The sequence below is a fragment of the Entelurus aequoreus genome, linkage group LG03, assembly GCF_033978785.1.
Source record: "Entelurus aequoreus isolate RoL-2023_Sb linkage group LG03, RoL_Eaeq_v1.1, whole genome shotgun sequence".
Lineage (NCBI taxonomy): Eukaryota > Metazoa > Chordata > Actinopteri > Syngnathiformes > Syngnathidae > Entelurus > Entelurus aequoreus.
This window is the reverse complement of record NC_084733.1, coordinates 74,724,375-74,748,876: the sequence shown is the minus strand read 5'-3', so window position 1 is coordinate 74,748,876 and position 24,502 is coordinate 74,724,375. Positions and strand designations below refer to the sequence as shown.

Sequence of the window (24,502 nt, the reverse complement as noted above, 5' to 3'; positions counted from 1 at the left end):
GATAATCATAACATAACATTCTCATATAATATGTTAATTTGCTTTCTTTAAGTGAAAAAACAGGTCAAAGACAAAGCTATTTGGTTTCTTGTGAGTATATACACTTCACTGCCGATGTGGGGGGGGGCGCCACCTAAAATATTGCCTAGGGCGCCAGATTGGTTAGGGCCAGGCCTGTGCTCCAATCACTTTATCACAAAAAAATAAGAGTTGTAGAAATTATTGGAAACTCAAGACAGCAATGACATCATGTTCTTTACAAGTGTATGTCAACTTTTGACCACGACTGTATGTTATCTATCAATAGTTTTTTGTATTTATTTTTCAATTGATATATTTAACATCTGAATGTGTGTACATTTACATATGTGTCTTTTAATTATGTAAATTATTTGTATTTTTTAGATTATTCTATGTTTTACTATCAATGTATATGTTGTATGTTTTGCATATTCAAATATGTCTTCGTGTTAATTTATTTATAATGTTGTTGTTTGTGTTCCCCCACACCCTTCAGGCTAAAATGAGCATCGCCCTATCAATTTATTTATTTCCTTAAAAAAAAAACGAAAAAAAAAACATTCTCATTACTCTTTCCCGCCAGCTGCAGCTGAAGTAAATATCAATATATATCATACAAAAAAAACATCCATTGTCAAACCTGTTCCTGAGGCGATGAGCTCAATCAATAACAATAACGAGCAGCCAGGTGGTAAATAAATATCACATTGACGTGACGTCCAACAGATTTGCATTCAGGTGTAATTGGCCCACATGATTAAAGTGTAAGCGTGGGCTCTCCAAACACTGCACGGCTTTGTTTCACCTGTCACCGAACATTACCTTCAAACCATTGTTAAATACCTGTAAGCTCGTCACCGCCATGCTGACGCTACCTGTGGCACAAAAGCGCTAAAAGCCTCTCAAGCTCATTGTCCTTCACAGCGGCTTAGTCACCTGCAAGGCTGCATTTGATTGAACTCACCTGTGTTCACTTGATTGCTTGTTTTACACTTAGCATGTACGCACCATGGACATGTCATTAGGTACACCTGCACAATCTCGGGCATGTTCCTATTAGTCCACGTTGGGCCCAACACTACCTTTAAATAGGATTATGGTGTATTTATATGCGGCTTATTTTATTAGTTAATTTTAGCCCTTCTGCATGTTTCAGCATTTACTGATAGATTGTTTACTTTCTGGGTTTAACATGTTTCTATGTTAGAATTAGGAGATAACATAATAGAGTAGGTAAATAAGTAAAAGTGTAACATTTATTTGTATAGCACCATTTCACAGACAAAGATCCACAAAGTGCTTTACAATACAGTTAATATATCAGAAATTGCACACAAAAAAGGCCGATATAAATATACAATATAAAAACAATAAAATTATACAAAATAAAAATGAGTCAGTGTGATCATTGATACAGCAGAGAAAGCCAAAAATAAGTGTTTGAAACTGAAAATGTTTTGTCATGCAAAAAAATGAAAATAATTTACAAAAAATAAATCGATGATAAAAATAAAGACATGAATACAAATGCAGGAAAATAAATAAAAGCAAAACAATATGTTTAAATGAAAACATTTAAATCAGAAATATATCATATATATTTTTGTATTATTTTTTATTCAAAATAAGTCTTAATGAATATATATATATATATATATATATATATATATATATATATATATATATATATATATATATATATATATATATATATATATATATATAATTCTTTTTTTAAATTGATCTTTTTATATTTTTTCTTCCTTAGAAAATATATATTAAAATAATAATAGTATTGTCGATACATAAACACATACTTTGTTAGGTGTGTCTCAATCAGTCCGATATCAGGAAGAAGAAAAAAAAAGGCTTCTTATAATAGTTTTTGTGTTGTTTTTGTATTATTTATTTCAAAATGAATAGTACTACTAATTATACATTAAAAAATACTTTGTTAGGTGTGTCTCAATCCAACATGTATATATATATATATATATATATATATATAAAAATATATATATATATATATATATATATATATATATATATTAGGGCTGTGAATCTTTAGGTGTCCCACGATTCGATTCAATATCGATTCTTGGGGTCATGATTCGATTAAAAAAAAAAGTATTTTCAATTCAATTACGATTCTCGATTCAAAAACGATTTTTTTCCCGATTGAAAAGGATTCTCTATTCATTCAATACATAGGATTTCAGCAGGATCTACCGCAGTCTGCTGACATGCAAGCAGAGTAGTAGATTTTTGTAAAAAGCTTGTATAATTGTAAAAGACAATGTTTTATCAACTGATTGCAATAATGTAAATTTGTTTTAACTATTAAATGAACCAAAAATATGACTTATTTTATCTTTGTGAAAATATTGGACACAGTGTGTTGTCAAGCTTATGAGATGCGATGCAAGTGTAAGCCACTGTGACACTATTGTTCTTTTTTTCTATTTTTTATAAATGTCTAATGATAATGTCAATGAGGGATTTTTAATCACTGCTATGTTGAAATTGTAACCAATATTGATCCTGTTGTTGATAATATTCATTTTTGTTTCACTACTTTTGGATTGTTCTGTGTCGTGTTTGTGTCTCCTCTCTATTGCTCTGTTTATTGCAGTGTTGCTTGGTCGGGTTTGGCTTTGGAATTGGATTGCATTGCTATGGTATTGCTGTGTATTGTTTTGTTGGATTGATTAATAAAAAAAATAAAAATAAATAAAATAAAATAAATATTAAAATATAACTAAATTAAAAAATTCAAATCGATTTTTTAAAAATGAGAATCGATTCTGAATCGCACAACGTGAGAATACCTAATTTCACTTGATCAAACCTTTTTTTACTAACTTTCCACACTACACAATGATAAAAGTATTTATGATTCTTGATGATATCATATCGGATCTATATCGCTGTCGGCCAATACTCAGGGCTCCAATACTGGTATTGTATTGGAAGTGATATGATAATAATATGCATATCATTATGTAATTGGAGCATTTGTGGGTTAAATATTTGTCGATTTGCCTGTCATCATGATTCTACCGGCAAACAAACTAACTTAAAAAGTTGATCCATGCACCGTTGGGCCGGCCTTCCTGTTGGGCTGGCTGGCTGGCTGGCTGGCTGGAGGCCTGCCTGTGAAATGGCAGAGCTTAAATGTAAGCTGATGCCCGACAGATGGACACCAAAGCCCTAATCCGGGCCAAGAAGCCGGTTGGTGCAGCAAGGTGAAGAACTCCAACAGAGGCCCAGCTGTTGCTCTGAAAGCAACTCTGTTCTCCCCGCCCACGCGACATGTTGCATTCCACCCCCCCAGACCTCACCTCCACTTCGCCTCAGCAAAGGTCCGACATCACCCGCAGGTGCTCGACCCGTTAATGCGTGTTTCTATCGCACCCCTCGAAGTACGTGCTGAGAAAAGGCCAGCGCGAATGTGGAACACCACAAAATGTGTGTGTTGACAACAAAATTGGTGGAAAGCTATTCTGTGCTACACAACAAACATCGCACACAATCCAATCTTGTTGAAGTAAACGCAATGTTAGTCAATGGGTTGTTCTAGATGTTACTTATGCTGTCTTTAAGTTGAAGCAGAGTGGTAATTGTTTATCGGAAACACAGTGGTGACAATCATTTATTAAATTAAGTTTGTGGTGTAGTAATTGGAATGATGCGGACACTTGTGTTACTGGGTACTTTCTAACACGCTTTTGCCTTGGAGGCTTTGTGTAAGTAATGAGCATTTGTAATTATTTGATACTTTGTGTTTTAGACTGCAATATTGTTCAATTAAGGAAACTTCTTACGGAAGTCTAGCTCTAGTGATATTGTGTGCCATTAGGTTGTATAAGTAATACTGCGCTTTATCATATGTATGTATATATGTATGATGATACGTATGTATATATATATATATATATATATATATATATATATATATATATACATACATATGTATATATATGTATGATGATATGTATGTATGTATATATATATATATATATATATATATATATATATACATACATAAGTATATATATGTATGATGATATGTATATATATACAGTATATATATATATATATATATATATATATATATATATATATATATATATATATATATATATATATATATATATATATACAGTATATATATATATATATATATATATATATATATACATATATATATATATACATATATATATATATATATATATATATATATATATATATATATATATATATATATATATATATATATATATATATACACATACATATACAAAATATAGTTACTTTACGTGCTGTCGGCTTTCGACCAATTTTTTTAGCCCAATGCGGCCCCCAGGGCGAAAGGTTTGGACACACCAGATTTAGATGTTAAAAGGACTGCTTGTATTGGAGCTTGTATCTGAGATTTTAGATGCAAGCCGATATAGTATGTTTCTTTCTGATATCAGACCAATATCAATATCACCCTTATCACAGTAATTTTTTTCATGTATTGTATGTATTACTCATAGAGCAATTGCATTTAGATGCAAACAGTTTTTTTGCCTCCAATCTCATATCCGGACACTCTTACTGATTACCAAAAAGTTTGTCGTTTTCTTTCTTTGAAATCCATTTGTTACCTTAATGTTCCACAAATCCAGGTTAGAAATCTTAGTTTATCTCATTATTGAAAGTTGACAATGTTTTTCCTCTTGTGATAACGAAACCATATGTAAAATGAATTCCTTCAAAATCTTCTCATCACTTTTCGAGTGATGTTTGTGTTTGAAAAATGATCGGATTACAAATCCGGGTCATGTTAAAAAATTAAGCGTATTAGCGGTTTGGTCATACACACCAAATGTCATTCAAATGCATCTGGAGTCACTCTGGAAACAAAACAAACAGGCAAGCACTCAAACTGTTTTAGTATATTATATATGCAATATTATGTTTATAGTTTTCATTGTCAACCTGCAACTGTAGCACTGAAGTGCCTGTAAATTAGGGGTGCACCAACACATTTTTTACATACTAATCGCGATATTTATTCATCCAGATTGTAAATCGATAATAAAAAATATCATATATTTATATACATATATATATATATATATATATATATATATATATATATATATATATATATATATATATATATATATATATATATATATATATATATATATATATATATATATATATATATATATATATTTACATATCATATATATGTATATAAATATATATACACATATATCATATATACATTAATATATACACACACATATATATATATACACACACACACATATATATACGCACACACAAACACACAAATATATATATACATATATATACATACATATATATATATATATATACACATATATATACGCACACACAAACACACAAATATATATATATACACATATATATATGTATATATACATATATATATATATGTATATATACATATATATAAATACATATATACACACATATACATATATGTATATATATATGTATATATATATATATATATGTATATGTATATATATATATATATGTATATATATATATATATATATATATATATATATATATATATATATATATATATATATATATATATATATATATATATATGTATATGTGTTTACATGTATATGTATATACACACATATACATATATGTATATATATATGTATATATATATATATATATATATATATATATATATATATATATATATATATATATATATATATATATATATGTATATGTGTGTACATGTATATGTATATATATGCAAGTTCACAATGCAGACATTCTTAGACACATCTCATGCACACCACCTAAAATCTGTGAAAACAAAGTGCTTGTTTGTTTGTTTAAATGACTGGTTAATCTAAGCACGAGTAAATGGTAAATGGTGCACTATGTACAGTTGTTTACGGGTGTCTTTATTACATTATCTATTAATATACTGTACATTTGTACCTAGTTTGCTATATTATTGCAGAGGCTTTCACTTAATTCGTACTAAACTCACTGTTACCAACTTTTGAGCAAATCAGTAAACATTTAAAATTCTCCTTCAGGATACTCTGACTACCAAGTTGCATTTATATCCACAAATTGGAAGGCTTGTTGAAGCAAATTGTATTCATGCAAGCATATAATAACCTGTGATTAATCATGATAATACACAGTTCAAGAGTGTGATTAATAATTATTTGACAGCCCTATCTTTAATGCACTTATTAAATGAAGAGGTTTCAGACACTGTCCATCAGAGTGACGGTCTTTGCCGAAGATGACTTTTGGAAAGATGTGCTTTTCATGGCTGTGACTGCAGCTAAAGTGTCTTTTTAGCGAACGCAAACATGCCCTAGTACGCTCGTAAATAATTGAGGTTTTATGTGCTATGAATGCCGACAGCGGCAGTGCAGAGCGTCTGGGGGCCATCTTGACTTTAACAACGGCTGGCAAGGAGCGTGTCTTCTCACATGGGCAAAGAAAAATGTCCTCTTTGCTTCGGGCTTTTAAAAAAAAACCAAAAAACGGGTTGATACAGGGGCTGGCGTACGTTATAGGACAGCAAAGCGAGGCCACCCGGCAACACCAGCTTTGTTTACAGCGTCGTTTATCTTATTATAAGTGTGTGTCGAGTTGAAACGCATGTCGGCTTGGTCAAAATCTCCAGCCTACTGGCCCACTAAAACAGCCGGGTTGTAAAGTCCATCGGGTGCTCCCAACAGTGGCACCTCTGAAGTCCAATACGCGTTTTGAAATTCTAACCAACAACACGTGGAAGACAGACTAAGTTGCAGTGGTTGTTTTGGCAACAACACCATGACTGATGTAGTGAGCACGGACAGATAACCACTCACACCTACTGGCAATTTACACCATCCAATTAACCTAATCCGCAAGTTTTAGGTCAGCGGGAGGAGGCCACAGGGACTCACAGGCTATTACATTAGGATAAAGACATACCTATGAAGGTTGTCTTTCATCCAGGTCATTGTCATCTCAGGGCGTTCAATCGTTCGCAACTGGACCGCTTGGTTTGTCTTGAAAGACGTTTGGCCGCTCATCCGAGTAGGCTTCATCAGTTCGTGCTCATGGTCAGATCTAGATTGGTCAGATCTAGATTGGACTAGATCTGACCAATCTACGTCTTCCAAGACCGACCAAGCAGTCCAGTTGCGAACGATTGAACGCCCTGAGATGACAACGACCTGGATGAATGACAACCTTCATAGGTACACTGCAAAAAGTCAGTGTTCAAAAACAAGAAACGAAAACACAAAAATGAGGGGTATTTTACTTGAACTAAGCAAAATTGTCTGCCAATAGAACAAGAAAATTTGGCTTGTCAAGACTTTCCAAAACAAGTGAAATTAGCTAACCTTGGGTTATGACCGAAAGGTCATAACCCAAAGCTCATGACCATAGGTGAGGATGGGAACGTAGATCGACCGGTAAATTGAAAGCTTTGCCTTCCGGCTCAGCTCCTTCTTCATCACAACGGATCGATACAGCGTCCGCATTACTGAAGACGCCGCACCGATCCGCCTGTCGATCTCACGATCCACTCTTCCCTCACTCGTGAACAAGACTCCTAGGTACTTTATTTGCTTAATTTAAGAATATTTTTCAACATATCGAGCAAAAAGGCCTCTTTTTTTTCTACCAAGAAAAGTGCACTTGTTATTAGTGAGAATATACTTATTTTAAGGTATTTAAGGTATCATCCGAGTAGGTTTCATCAGTTCGTGCTCATGGTCAGATCTAGATTGGTCCGAGCTAGATTGGACTAGATCTTACCAATCTACGTTTTCCAAGACCAACAAAGCAGTCCAGTTATGAACGATTGAACGCCCTGAGATGACAACGACCTGGATGAATGAGAACCTTCATAGGTACTCTGCAAAAAGTCAGTGTTCAAAAACAAGGATCAAAAATACAAAAATGAGGGGTATTTTACTTAAACTAAGTAAAATTATCTGCCAATAGAACAAGAAAATTCGGCTCGTCAAGACTTTCCAAAAGAAGTAAAATTAGTTAACCTCAATGAACTCAAACATACCTTAAAATAAGTACATTCTCACTAATAACAAGTTCACTTTTCTTGATAAAAAAAGGAGGCCTTTTTGCTCAATATGTTGACAAATATTCTTAAATTAAGCAAATGCTAGTGCCATTATCTTGACATAATGATATGCGCTCGGCATCATAATTTTTTTTTTCATGCTTGAAGTAAGAAATTATTACTTTAAAAAGTAGTTTTATACTTGTGAGTGTTGATGACACAGCTTTGCAACAGTTGATATTCTAGTTCCAAACATGTTTTACTCAATATTAGGGATGTCCGATAATGGCTTTTTGCCGATATCCGATATTCCGATATTGTCCAACTTTTTAATTTCGATACTGATATCAATCGATACCGATATCAACCGATACTGATATATACAGTCGTGGAATTAACACATTATTATGCCTAATTTGGACAACCAGGTATGGTGAAGATAATGTTATTTTTTAAAATATTAATAAAATAAAATAAGATGAATAAATTAAAAAAAATTTCTTGAAAAAAAAATAAAGTAAAACAATATAAAAACAGTTACATAGAAACTAGTAATTAATGAAAATGAGTAAAATTAACTGTTAAAGGTTAGTACTATTAGTGGACCAGCAGCACGCACAATCATGTGTGCTTATGGACTGTATGCCTTGCAGACTGTATTGATCTATATTGATATATAATGTAGGAACCAGAATATTAATAACAGTAAAAAACAACCCTTTTGTGTGAATGAGTGTAAATGGGGGAGGGAGGTTTTTTGGGTTGGTGCACTAATTGTAAGTGTATCTTGTGTTTTGTATGTTGATTTAATAAAAAAAACCTAAAAAAACAAACAAACAAACAAAAAAAAACAATACCGATAATAAAAAAAAACGATACCAATAATTTCCGATATTACATTTTAAAGCATTTATCGGCCAATAATATCATCTCTACTCAATATAGGTCATACAATCTCAGCAACAAGCTGTAATATCTTACTGAGATCATTTAAGACCAAAACCCTTAAAACAAGTAAAACACTCTAGCATAAAATCTGCTTAGTGAGAAGAATTATCTTATCAGAGAGAAAATAAGCAAATATCACCCTTATTTGAGATATTTAATCTTACTTAGATTTCAGTTTTTGCAGTGTATGTATTCATCCTAGTGTAACATCATCCTGTTTCTGACTGTGTAACGGACTACTACCGCCTCTTGACATCCAAATCGCTGCCGTTGTGTCCTTGGGCAGGACACTTCACCCTTGCCCCCAGTGCCGCTCACACTGGTGAATGAATGATGAGTGATGGGTGGTGGTCGGAGGGGCCGTAGACGCAAACTGGCAGCCACACTTCCGCCAGTCTACCCCAGGGCAGCTGTGGCTACGAATGTAGCTTACCACCACCATGCGTGAAAGAATGATGGGTTCTCACTTCTCTGTGAAGCGCTTTAAAGGCCTACTGAAATGATTTTTTTTAATTTAAACGGGGATAGCAGATCCATTGTATGTGTCATACTTGATCATTTTGCGATATTGCCATATTTTTGCTGAAAGGATTTAGTAGAGAACATCGACGATAAAGTTCGCAACTTTTGGTCGCTGATAAAAAAAGCCTTGCCTGTACCGGAAGTAGCGTGACGTCACAGGTTGTGGAGCTCCTCACATCTGCACATTGTTTACAATCATGGCCACAAGCAGCGAGAGCGATTCGGACCGAGAAAGCGACGATTTCCCCATTAATTTGAGCGAGGATGAAAGATTTGTGGATGAGGAAAGTGAGAGTGAAGGATTAGAGGGCAGTGGAAGCGATTCAGATAGGGAAGATGCTGTGAGAGGCGGGTGGGACCTGATATTCAGCTGGGAATGACTAAAACAGTAAATAAACACAAGACATATATATACTCTATTAGCCACGACACACAACCAGGCTTATATTTAATATGTCACAAATGAATTTGCATAACAAACACCTCCCCCCTCCCGTCCATATAACCCGCCAATACAAATCAAACACCCGCACAACACACTCAATCCCACAGCCCAAAGTATCGTTCACCTCCCCAAAGTTCATACAGCACATATATTTCCCCAAAGTTACGTACGTGACATGCACATAGAGGCATGCACGTACGGGCAAGCGATCAAATGTTTGGAAGCCGCAGCTGCGTACTCACGGTAGCGCGTATCCAAATCAAAGTCCTCCTGGTAAGACTCTCTGTTGTCCCATCTCCACAAGCATGCGTATCCAACTCAAAGTCCTCCTGGTAAGAGTCTATGTTGTCCCAGTTCTCCACAGGCCAATGGTAAAGCTTGACTGTCATCGTTCGGGAATGTAAACAATGTAACACCGGCTACATGTTTGTGTTGCTGCAGCCGTCCGCTAATACACCGCTTCCCACCTACAGCTTTCTTCTTTGCTATCTCCATTGTTCATTAAACAAATTGCAAAAGATTCACCAACACAGATGTCCAGAATACTGTGGAATTTTGCGATGAAAACAGACAACTTAATAGCTGGCCACAATGCTGTCCCAAAATGTCCGCTACAATCCGTGACGTCACGCGCAAACGTCATCATACCGAGACGTTTTCAGCAGGATATTTCACGGGGAATTTAAAATTGCACTTTACTAATCTAACCCGGCCGTATTGGCATGTGTTGCAATGTTAAGATTTCATCATTGATATATAAACTATCAGACTGCATGGTCGGTAGTAGTGGGTTTCAGTAGGCCTTTAAGTGTCTAGAAAAGCGCTATATAAATCTAATCCATTATTATAAATTATTACTATTTACATCTGACCAATCTAAGTCTATGAGCACGGACTGATGAAGCCTACTCGGATGAGCGGCGGAACGTCTTCCTAGACAAACCAAGCAGTCCAGTTGCGAACGATTAAATGCCCTAAATTGATAGCTTGAAGACATACATTCCGAGGCCAATGAGAACTGAGTGAAGGGATATTAGGGTCAGACCAGAGGAACAGAGCCGGCCCAAGGCATAAGCGTACTAAGCGCTTGCTTAGGGCCCCGCGGCCACCAGGGGGCCCCCAAAAGCAATTAACAAAAAATTCGTATTTTTTATTTTTTGCATGTACGAGTCTGAGTCAGACTCGTACATGGCAGTGATTAGTATTAATAACAAAGTCGGCCATCAGATTTCTTACAGCGATGTCATAAATGACTTTGCCTCCAGAAAAGCCAGGAAGCACAGGTTTTAAGGAGTGGGTGGAGTGGTGTGGGTGGTGAAGAACAGAGGAACAAAACTGTGATGTGATGGTCAAATGTGTGAATTAAGGACCTTAATTTAAGGTAGTTTATTTTGATTTTTTCCCCAAAATTTTTTTGCACATCGTTATGTACATTTACATAGTTTTAATATGTAGTAACTTTATATTTGTTTATAAACCGTTATGTTACCTTGTTTCTGGTAACTCTGTTCATTAATATTATTTAAGTATTTGCTTGATATTTAATTTAATTATGTTGTTTTTTGTACAATTGAATTTGTTTCTTTCTACATATATTTAAGTGATTTTATTGTTGCAGTTTATTGTTTTTCTTGCACTACAAATTATTTTTGAACATTGCTGTTTCAGGTTTTTGTTACCTAAAATAATAAAGTGAATCAGAATCAGCTTTATTGTCCAGTTATGTTTAACACACATGGAATTTAACTTCAGTAGACTGCGCTCTCTTTGTACAAAGTAAACATTAAATATGAACAATTAACTAAAAATATAAACTAGTAATTAAAGACTAATATGTACAAGACTGATGAGACAAGATGACACTTTTACTGTAAATACAAAGCTTTATCACTTGGACTGTTCAACCCCAGGCCACTCTTGTAGCTGAATGTTTTCTACATTTTAAGTTTAGGAACAATATGTGGCACTCTGGACATCATTCGTTCATTCATTGGTATTATTTATGTTCTTAACTGGGCCACCCCCATATCTTTATAAATGACATGTCATTTGTAAAGACATGCCAGGCTGACAATAGGATAATGTAAACAACACTGCCAGAGCCGCAATGAGTTTATAGTAGGTGTGTGAATGATCAACAATCAATATTATTGGCAGAAATAGAGGGCCCCAAAATCAAATTTTGCTTAGGGCCCCATGGAGGCTTGGGCCGGCACTGCAGAGGAATATAGTCCCACCTTTGGACCAAGTCTCATGTGCAGTACAGTATGTTCAAGGACATTACATGAATGCTCCCTTGCAAATATTACATTTAGGTTCCGGACAAAGAGGTACCAGGAACGAGACAAAGGGAGAAGAATGTGTGTGCACTCGGCACACACAGACACACACACGCCAAAATGACTTTCAGTCTCGAACCCTGTCAAGACGGTGCAACCTCGGTGGACAATAGAATGCAAGAAAGGAGAGGATTTTAGAGATGGCTCCGGACTTTAGATGGCTTGGTTGGCTCTCGCAGCGCTCGCATTTCTATTGTTTGCGTCTATTCCTTTATGTCGAATCGATTGTTCATCCTCACCTTTATTCACCTCTCAATATTTAGACAGCCTTATAATTAAAGAATCTAAAAGGAGGCTACCCTCTGCCCTTTTTTTCTCGTCGAGTAAGTGGTATACCAATCGTCTTTTTGGTTTAACGCGGCTGATAAACTACTATGTCAGACTAGCAGCAAACAGACTTCGCTACAAATTACTACATTTCATGAAAGATTAGACAACTAATCTGCTCACACTATTTATATTAGCCATATTTATTTTACTATAACTCGTCGTACGAGCTGGCTAAGGTGACTGGAGCTAGTAATCTACGATGTCAGACTGGCGGCAAACATACTTCACTACAATTTCATGAATATTTGGACAACTAATCTACTTTCAAAATTTACATTAGCTATGTTTATAATGTTTTTTTTATTTATTTCAAAATCACAAGTCATGACAACTTAGCTAGCTTGTTGTAGAGCTACGTAATGCGGCCGTAGCTAGTAAATTACGATATCAGACAAGCAGTAAATTGACTTCATTACAATTTACTATATTTCATGAATGATTACACAGCTAACTTACCATCAGTATTTACATTAGTCATGTTTAGAATGTTTGTATTTTAAAATCACTTGTCATACGAGCTACCTAACACGGCCATAGCTGGTAAACTACGATGTCAGACTCACTGCAAACGTACTTCACAAACATGTACTGCACTTTGTGAATGGTTAGAATAGTAATCTACTTTCAGAATGTACATTAGCCATGTTTAAAATGTTGTTTATCATAATAAAAATGCTCATCATGACAACAAAGCTCTAGCTAGAAAACTACAATATTAGACTGGCAACAGCACACTTAACTACAGTTTACTATGTTTCATGACTGAGTGGACATCTAATCTACTTTTAGAATTTACATTAGCCATGTTTTAAATGTTGTTTTGTATGTTAAAATTGCTAGTCGCACGCGTTAGCTAATGCAGCTGTAGCTCGTAAACTACAATGTCAAACTAGCAGCAAACAGACTTCACTACAATTTACTAGATCTTATGATTTTATGAATGATTAGACAACTAATCGAATTTCACATGTTTAGGAAGTTTTTATTTTAAAATCACTCGTACAAACTAGCTATTGCGGCTGTGGCGAGTAAATTATGATGTCAGACTATTAGACAATGGGCTTTAATACAATTTACTACATTTTATTAAGGATTAGACGGCTATTCAATATTTAAAATTTACAATAGCGAAGTTTAGAATATGTTGTTAATATTTGAAAATTGCTTGTCATGACAACCTAGCTAACACAGCTGCAGATATTAAACTACAATGTTAGACTGGCATCAACAGACTTCACTACAGTCTACCACATTTCATGATCAACCATGTTTCAAATGTTGTTTTTCTATTTGAAAAATGCTAGTCGTTCGATTTAGGTAACAGCTATAGCCAGTAAACTAAGACTCAGACTCGCAGCAAACATACCCCACTACAATTTACTACATTTCATGAATGATTAGGCTAATCTAATTTTTAAATTTACAGTAGCCAAGTTTAGAATTTTTTTTTTAAATATTAAAGTGTTTTGTCACGCCAACCTGGCTAACACGGCTGTAGCTCGTAAACTACAATGTTAGATTGGCATTAACAGACTTAACTACAATCTGCTACATTTCATGACTGATTAGACAGCTAATCTGCCTTTAGAATTTACATTAGCCATGTTTCGAATGTTGTTTTTTTATTTTTAAATTGCTAGTCGCACAAGTTAGCTAATGCGGCTGTAGCTAGCAAACTACCATTCAAACTAGCAGCAAACATACTTTACTACAATTTACTACATTTCTTGAATAATTAGACAACTTTCAGTATTCATATTAGCCATGTTTATAAAGTTGTTATTTTAAATTAACTCGTCGTACAAGCTAGCTAACGTGGCTGTAGCTAGTAAACTTTGATGTCAGACTATTAAACAATGGACTTTACTACAATTTACTACATTTTATTAATGTAATCTACTCTTAGAATTTACATTAGCCAAATTAAAAATGTTGTTTTTTTAATTAACATTTTTGAAATTGCTAGTTCTACGAGTTAGCTAACGCGGCTGTAGCTAGAAACTACGATTCAGACTAGCAGCAAACAGACTTTACTACAATTTACTACATTTCATGATTAATTAGACAACTTTCAGTATTCATATTAGCCATGTTTGGAAAGTTTATATTTTAAATTAACTCATCGTACGAGCTAGCTAACGTGGCTGTAGCTAGTAAACTACGATGTCAGACTATTAGACAACTGACTTTACTACAATTGAATGCATTTTAATAATGTAATATACTCTTAGAAATTACATTAGCCAAATTTTGAATGTTTTTTATATTAAAATTTTTTAAATTGTTAGTTGTACGAGTTAGCTAACGTGGCTGTAGCTAGAAACTACGATTCAGACTAGCAGCAAACAGACTTTACTACAATTTATTACATTTCATGAATAATTACACAACTTTCAGTGTTCATATTAGCCATGTTTATAAAGTTTTTATTTTAAATTAACTCGTCGTACGAGCTAGCTAACATGGTTGTAGCTAGTAAACTACGATGTCAGACTATTAGACAATGGAATTTACTACAATTTACTACATTTTATTAATGTAATCTAGCCAAATGTAATGTAACATTAGCCACATTTAGAATGTTGTTTTTTTTATTAACATTTTTGAAATTGCTAGTCGTACGAGTTAGCTAACGCGGCTGTAGCTAGAAACTACCATTCAGACTACCATCAAACAGACTTGACTACAATTTACGACAATTAATTAAATGATTAGTCAGCTAATCTACTTTCAGTATTTACATTAGCCATGTTTAGAATTGTATTTAATTTTTTTTATTTGAAAAATTGCCACGTTAATTAGTTAACGCGGCTAAACTACATTTTAGGAATGATTACACAGTTAATCTACTTTAAAAATGAGTCATGTTTAAAATGTTATGCAGTTTACGTAGGGAGAAAAGAAACTGAAAAAATAAAGGGTTAAAAAAAGATAAAATAAGTCATTAAATAATAAATAAATATGAATAGATAAATGCATATACAATAAATTAAGATAGATTAATGAATCAATACAGGAGTTGAACTGGCAGAAAAAAACCATAATGTTTGAAAAAATAAATATTAACAAATGAATACAATGTTTATCCCCGCGACCCCATAAGGGACAAATGGTAGAAAATGGATGGATGGATAAAATGTTTATATAAGGCATGCAGTAGAGTTCAGGGACACAAAATAGTTTTTCATGGAAGCTGTTTTGAGGACACTGATGAAGGTGAAACTCGGTCAAGGAAAAATAATTTCATGGACTTCAAAAAACGAGAGGCAATGTGAGCACACCTTCAACACGGCGAGGAAAAACGATGTTGCCTCGCAGAGGTGGGTACAATAAAAAAAATAAAATAAAAAAAAAACGTTAGAAAATATGAAGCCTTAGTATTTTCCCAAACACGTGTTGATTTATGAGGCTAACTTGTGGCATCAAAGTGCCACACCAAAGTCTTTCCAATTTGCTGCTGGAGAATTTATCTCCTCGGATAGAAACAAGCTGAGAACAAAAGCCGTTTGGTTAGCGCCGCAGGGCCGTTTAAGAGTCGTTCATAAGCCCGCCACAGCTCTCTGATGGATTGTGTTTCCGCGCAATGACACGGCAAAATGCGTTCCTCCGACGGCTTCGTTCTTGAACGTCCTGCGCGCCTGGCGCCGGGTCACCCTCACACACTCGCCGTCCGACATCTTTAATGAGCGTCGCCCCTCAGCCTTCGCACATAATGACCTTAAAATGCATACAGTGCAAAACCGCGATGTCGCCTGGCTGTGAATGCAAGAAAAGGTTCAATCAAGCGCTTTGTAAACGACTCGTAGGAAAGGTCACGGTCCAGTGTTTCCCACACATTTATTTATTTGTGGCGGCCCGGCACGAAAGAATTACGTCCGCCACAAATAAAAAATGTTTTATTTTTTTTAATTTTTTTTGTCCTGTCCAGCTTCTCAGGCAAATCATATAGTTGATGTAGATGCCCATATAGGCTGTTCAGATTTACTTTACAAAAGAGAAGTGTAGGATACTTCTCTTGTTGCCTTATTTGTATTTGACCACTACTGTTTTCTGTTTATTTGTTACTGACTGTGGCAGGACACCTCTGCCTCTGTTTCACTTTATGTTGCTGGTAAATAATATAGTTGTAGTAGTAGGCTAAAGTTAAATTATTTAGTATGCACTAATTAAAGGGGCAGAGCTTTAAGAGACATTTTAGCTTTTATATTTTATAAGATATATTTTTTGTAAGAACCACAATTAATAAATATATTTCAGTGAATAACTTATTGTTCAAATCTTTATATAAATATGTACATAAAGTGTTGTAATTATATTTTAAAATGGATGGATGGATGGACGTTTAAAACAAAACTCTTATTATTAATTAGTAAGTATACATTTTTTGAGCCTTTTTAGAGAAAATCATATCATTGTAGTAAATTATGCAAATTACTCGATGATGTCATGGTGACCACGCCCATAGCCACGCCCATAGCCACGCCCCCACCGCCACAGGTATCTTGGCAGTTTATGGGAAACACTGCGGTCCGCTGGGCCATTGATTAGGAATTGATTTTGATTCCCCCCCGTCGTCCACTCGGTCATGTTAGCGACACATTCGACGCAAATCACTACCAGAAGAAAAACACAAGGACGAAGTAGCCTGTGACTTTGTGAGGAAGATACAGGTGTTTTATATATTGGAATACGATAGGTATCGGCCATTAAGTGAAAAAGTTGTATCGCTATATCCGAGTCTTCAATAAAAATAAAAGTGATGTTAAATTTTCTTTAATTATTCTTTATTAAATGTGTTTTGTCCTGATAGTTTTGGCAGGGATTCTCAAACTGTGGCGCCATCTAGTGGTACGCCAAAGTATCAGTGTTTTGTTTTCCTATATCCAAACACAGTGTTACTGTTCAAACTGTGTGTAATGGTACAAAAATATTAAAAGGTTAAATACAAACTCTGCCTTGTTTTTAATGAATACTTAGGCCTATGCCTAAGTATTGTCCTGATAGTTTTGGCAGGGATTCTCAAACTGTGGCGCCATCTGGTGGTACGCCAAAGTATCAGTGTTTTGTTTTCCTATATTCGAACACAGTGTTACTGTTCAAACTGTGTGGAATGTTACAAAAATATTAAATGGTTAAATAAAACCTCTGCCTTGTTCTTAATGAATACTTAGGCCTACTACGCTACTGCATTTCAATCTTTTACGTTTTTTTTCTGAGGTGGTGCTTGGAAGAACCACTGAATTAGACACTACAAAATAATAATAGTAAGACTCCTGCCGATATCATATCGGACTAAGCCAGAGTCTTCAATAAACATACAAGTGATGTTAAATTTTCTTTATTATTCTTTAATAAATGTGTTTTGTCCTGATAGTTTTGGCAGGGATTCTCAAACTGTGGCGCCATCTAGTGGTATGCCAAAGTATTAGTGTTTTGTTTTCCTATATTCAAACACGGTGTTACTGTTCAAACTGTGTGTAATGGTACACACATATCAAATGGTTAAATAAAACCTCTGCCTTTTTTTTAATGAATACTTAGGCCTACCAATCTACTGTATTTTAATATTTTAAGTTTTTTTCTGCGGTGGTAATTGGAAGAACCTCTGAATTAGACACTACAAAATAATAATAGTAAGACTCCTGCCGATATCATATCGGACTAAGATAGGTATCGGCCATTAAGTGGAAAAAGTTGTATCGCAACACCCCGAGTCTTCAATAAAAATAAAAGTGATCTCAAATTTTCTTTAATTATTCTTTATTAAAATGTGTTTTGTCCTGATCGTTTTGGCAGGGATTCTCAAACTGTGGCGCCATCTAGTGGTACGCCAAATAATCACAGTGTTTTGTTTTCCTATATTCAAACACGGTGTTACTGTTCAAACTGTGTGTAATGGTACACACATATTAAATGGTTAAATAAAACCTCTGCCTTGTTTTTAATGAATACTTAGGCCTACGCCTAAGTTTTGTCCTGATAGTTTTGGCAGGGATTCTCAAACTGTGGCGCCATCTAGTGGTACGCCAAAGTATCAGTGTTTTGTTTTCCTATATTCAAACACAGTGTTACTGTTTAAAGTGTGTGGAATATTACAACATTATTAAATGGTTAAATAAAACCTCTGCCTTGTTTTTTATGAATACTTAGGCCTACCACGCTACTGTACTTCAATATTTTAAGTTTTTTTCTGCGGTGGTACTTGGAAGAACCACTAGATTAGACACTACAAAATAATAATAGTATGATTCCTGCCGATATCATATTGGACTAAGATAGGTATCGGCCATTAAGTGAAAAAGTTGTATCGGGACACCCCGAGTCTTCAATAAAGATAAAAGTGATGTTAAATTTTCTTTAATCATTCTTTATTAAAATGTGTTTTGTCCTGATAGTTTTGGCAGGGATTCTCAAACTGTGGCGCCATCTAGTGGTACGCCAAAGTATCAGTGTTTTGTTTTCCTATATTCCAACACAGTGTTACTGTTCAAACTGTGTGTAATGGTACAAAAATATTAAAAGGTTAAATACAAACTCTGCCTTGTTTTTAATGTATACTTAGGCCTATGCCTAAGTATTGTCCTGATAGTTTTGGCAGGGATTCTCAAACTGTGGCGCCATCTAGTGGTACGCCAAAGTATCAGTGTTTTGTTTTCCTATATTCAAACACAGTGTTACTGTTCAAACTGTGTGGAATATTACAACATTATTAAATGGTTAAATAAAACCTCTGCCTTGTTTTTTATGAATACTTAGGCCTACCACGCTACTGTATTTCAATATTTTAAGTTTTTTTCTGCGGTGGTACTTGGAAGAACCACTAGATTAGACACTACAAAATAATAATAGTATGATTCCTGCCGATATCATATTGGACTAAGATAGGTATCGGCCATTAAGTGAAAAAGTTGTATCGGGACACCCCGAGTCTTCAATAAAGATAAAAGTGATGTTAAATTTTCTTTAATCATTCTTTATTAAAATGTGTTTTGTCCTGATAGTTTTGGCAGGGATTCTCAAACTGTGGCGCCATCTAGTGGTACGCCAAAGTATCAGTGTTTTGTTTTCCTATATTCCAACACAGTGTTACTGTTCAAACTGTGTGTAATGGTACAAAAATATTAAAAGGTTAAATACAAACTCTGCCTTGTTTTTAATGTATACTTAGGCCTACGCCTAAGTTTTGTCCTGATAGTTTTGGCAGGGATTCTCAAACTGTGGCACCATCTAGTGGTACGCCAAAGTATCAGTGTTTTGTTTTCCTATATTCAAACATAGTGTTACTGTTCAATCTGTGTGGAATGTTACAAAAATAGTAAATGGTTAAATAAAACTTATGCCATGTTTTTAATGAATACGTAGGCCTACTACGCTACTGCATTTAAATATTTTAAGTTTTTTTTCTGCGATAGTGCTTGGAAGAACCACTGAATTAGATTCACAGTATTTCTTAGGATAAACAAATGCTTGGGTTTTTCAAAGATTCGAAAGTTCTTGGACTGTGCCGTCGAACAGCTGATAGGCGAAACTCTAAGAGCACCTTTAACAAGTCGGAAAAAGTGCAAACTTGACGTGCCGTCTGAGAGAGTGAAGGTGACGTTGAGTGATTGCTTTATGTGTGACCTCCGAGCAGCCACCTGGACCCTCTCTAACTTTAAGGGGTTAGGGGGAGGAGGGGGTGAGGCCATTTGCGGCGGCGGAGTGATGTCAGCGGCGGCGGGAGTGCGATAAAAGGAGCAGGGCGCCGATCAAAGGCGAGAAAATGAAATGCTGTTTGACCTTGGCTGTCGCTGGCATAGTGACGGCCTGCCGCTGAAGTGCCCAGCAGGTTTGGAACCTGTGAGATACGCTGGTGGGGGATCAGGTGGGCGGGCGGCATTTAAGCCGTCCAATCCCGGCAAATAAAATAATATTTGAGCAGAACGCGCTGGAAGGAGGTGGCATATGGCATCACTTTCCCCACGCATGAAGTGATCGCCCCTGATGGGAGGTAATGGGCTCTGTAAATTGCCCGAGCCAGCCGTATGCCGCATTAAGATCCTCAGGAGCAATCCTCCCCTATAACGCAACCCTTCCCTCAACCCCTCAACCCGGGCCGCATATGCAAATGCCGGATAAATAATTCAACTCTTCGAGCGTGTTGTTGGTGATGTGTAAAAAAAAAAAAAAAAAAAAAGGATGTAAAGCGCGTTTACCTTGCCTGGTTCATTAGCTGCTGCTGGAGTTTCAGAGGTGTTTTCTCACTCTTGCATTAAGTCAGGGGTGTCCAAAGTGCGGCCCGGGGGCCATTTGCGGCCCGCAGCTAATTGTTTACCGGCCCGCCACACATTCTGGAAATACTATTGTAAAAATAAAAAAGAACATTAAAAAAAGTGGAATGAGGTGAAATCTAACGAGAAAAAGTTGCAATGTTGACACAAAAGCTGCCATGCAGGCTGTTTTTTTTTTTTTTTTTTTGTCTTTCTTCATTTTTCTTTTTTTGCCATTGCTCAAAAAAAAAAAAATAATGACAAAAAATCCATGTTATAATGAATTATTTTCAGGGCTCCAATTACTTCAAATATTTCACTTTTAAATGTTTTATGTGGTAAATATTGCATATATTGTGTAGTAGCCATATAAAAACATCAAAGTTGTCTTTGACAAAAGTGCACAAAACAAACAAAATAATAGTTCCAGCATAAAATCGACAGATATATCTGAAGTTGATCTCGTAACTTAAGTGTTGAAAGTAAAAGAAAAACCTAATAAAAATGCATACTTGCCAACCTTGAGACCTCCGATACCGGGAGGTGGGGGGTGGGGGGCGTGGTCGGGGGTGGGTCGGGGGGCGTGGTTGGGGGGGTGGTTAAGAGGGGAATATATTTAAACTAGAATTCACCAACTCAAGTATTTCATATATATATATATATATATATATATATATATATATATATATATATATATATATATATATATATATATATATATATATATATATATATATCAGTGAATTCTAGCTATATATATATATATATATATATATATATATATATATATATATATATATATATATATATATATATATATTTATTTTATTATACATATAAATAAAATAAATACTTGAATTTCAGTGTTCTGGAGGCTATCCAGTAGATGACAGTATTGTCCTGTTTAAGAGTGTCACAACATTGCTGTTTACGGCAGACAAACTGCTTTACGGCAGACGAACTGCTTTACTGTAGACTAAACGTGACTGCTGTTGTTGTGTGTTGTTACCGCGCTGGGAGGACATTAATGAAACTGCCTAATAATAAACCCACATAAGAAACCAAGAACTCGCCCTCGATCATTCTACAGTTATGACGTCATTGGGCAGGCAAGCTGTTTATATTGTGGGAAAGCGGACGTGAGAACAGGCTGTCCCCACTCAGGTCCGCATTGAGCTGGAGAGGGCATGGCCTCCAACTCCGGCTGAATACCGGGAGTTTGTCGGGAGAAAATTTCTGCCGGAAGGTTATCGGGACAGGCGCTGAATACCGGGAGTCTACCGGTAAAAATGGGAGGGTTGGCAAGTATGAAAATCACTCAATCAATCAATCAATGTTTATTTATATAGCCCTAAATCACAAGTGTCTCAAAATGTATCACTTTATGAGTGGGGCACCTTTTGGATCCCTAATATATTTAGTGATTTTTTATTTAACTTTTCACTGTGATTACTCAAAAATATGAAATAATTAAAATCAATGGTGTCCTGCATTATGGATCTTTTAGGGCTCTAATTACTAAATACTGCATATTTCAGTTTTACTATAAAAAAACTAAATTGTTTTTGACAGAAAAGCCATAAAACATGTTTTTTTTAATTTGTATTACTTTATATCAACTTGAAGTTGATACAGAGATTTACTGTAAGCGTTAAATAATTAAAAAAAAATTATAATCTGACTTATTTTTAACATTTTAATGACTGAGACCCTTTATGGTCCCCGGGACCCCTAAAGGTAAAATAAATAAAAAATGTATATATTTTGTTATGGTTTGAAAATGAAAAATATCAAAATGGCCCCCACATGCTTTAATTTTTCCGTGTGCGGCCCTCAGTGGAAAAAGTTTGGACACCCCTGCATTAAGTATATTCCTTTCCGTCATACAACTAGCAGCGGACGGCCACGTCTTTCAAAGAAAAGTGACAGAACATCCACATTTTAACAACACATTGATAAATGTTATCAATGATGAAAACCCCATGATGGTTAGTGTTATTTTTTAAATGAAAATGATAACAACTTTGATAAACTCACAAACGGAATGACGGCAGATCACAAGGGGAGTTCAATTAAAGGGGAATTACACTTTTTGGGGGAATTTTGCTTATCGTTCACAATCATTATAAGCGACAAAAACACACATCTTTTTTATTTTTAGGATGTTAAAGATAAACGCTTGGAAGATGTGGCTAATAGGAGTCAACGTTGTAGCCTTCAAAGTCGTCTAAAACAACTTCAAAACCCTCCAATGTTTTATTTACACACTGCTAGTCTATATATAATGTAGTAACAGACACCTTCATAACAATATGTTTTATATACACAATGCAAGTCTATATATAATGTAATAACAGACACCTTCATAACAATATGTTTTATATACACACTGCAAGTCTATTTATAATGTAGTAACAGACACCTTCGTAACAATATGTTTTATATACACACTGCAAGTCTATACATAATGTAGTAACAGACACCTTCATAACAATATGTTTTATATACACACTACAAGTCCATATATAATGTAGTAACAGACACCTTCATAACAATATGCAATATGTTTTATATACACACTACAAGTATATTTATAATGTAGTAGCAGACACCTTCATAACAATATGTAATGTGTTTTACATACACACTACAAGTATACATATATAATGTAGTAACAAACACCTTCATAACAATATGTAATATGTTTTATATACACACTACAAGTATAATGAAGTGACAGCCACCTTCATAACAATATGTAATATGTTTTATATACACACTGCAAGTCTATATATAATGTAATAACAGACACCTTCATAACAATATGTTTTATATACACACTGCAAGTCTATTTATAATGTAGTAACAGACACCTTCGTAACAATATGTTTTATATACACACTGCAAGTCTATATATAATGTAGTAACAGACACCTTCATAACAATATGTTTTATATACACACTACAAGTCCAAATATAATGTAGTAACAGACACCTTCATAACAATATGCAATATGTTTTATATACACACTACAAGTATATTTATAATGTAGTAGCAGACACCTTCATAACAATATGTAATGTGTTTTACATACACACTACAAGTATACATATATAATGTAGTAACAAACACCTTCATAACAATATGTAATATGTTTTATATACACACTACAAGTATAATGAAGTGACAGCCACCTTCATAACAATATGTAATATGTTTTATATACACACTGCAAGTCTATATATAATGTAATAACAGACACCTTCATAACAATATGTTTTATATACACACTGCAAGTCTATTTATAATGTAGTAACAGACACCTTCGTAACAATATGTTTTATATACACACTGCAAGTCTATATATAATGTAGTAACAGACACCTTCATAACAATATGTTTTATATACACACTACAAGTCCATATATAATGTAGTAACAGACACCTTCATAACAATATGCAATATGTTTTATATACACACTACAAGTATATTTATAATGTAGTAGCAGACACCTTCATAACAATATGTAA

General features: G+C 34.6%; 1 protein-coding gene across 3 annotated transcripts in view; it reads right to left on the bottom strand.

Annotated features, from left to right (window-relative positions):
• lingo1a (leucine rich repeat and Ig domain containing 1a) overlaps window positions 1–24,502 on the bottom strand; it is a 341,266-nt gene that overhangs the window by 8,099 nt on the left and 308,665 nt on the right. The window contains exon 1 of one of the 3 annotated variants that reach the window (XM_062042732.1): window positions 865–1,080. The exons of the other annotated variants lie outside the window; for them this stretch is intronic. Coding sequence (XP_061898716.1) covers window positions 865–885 — 21 coding nt within the window. The 5' untranslated portion in view covers window positions 886–1,080. Of the gene's footprint in view, window positions 1–864; window positions 1,081–24,502 lie in introns of those variants that run through there. 3 annotated transcript variants of the gene reach the window in all.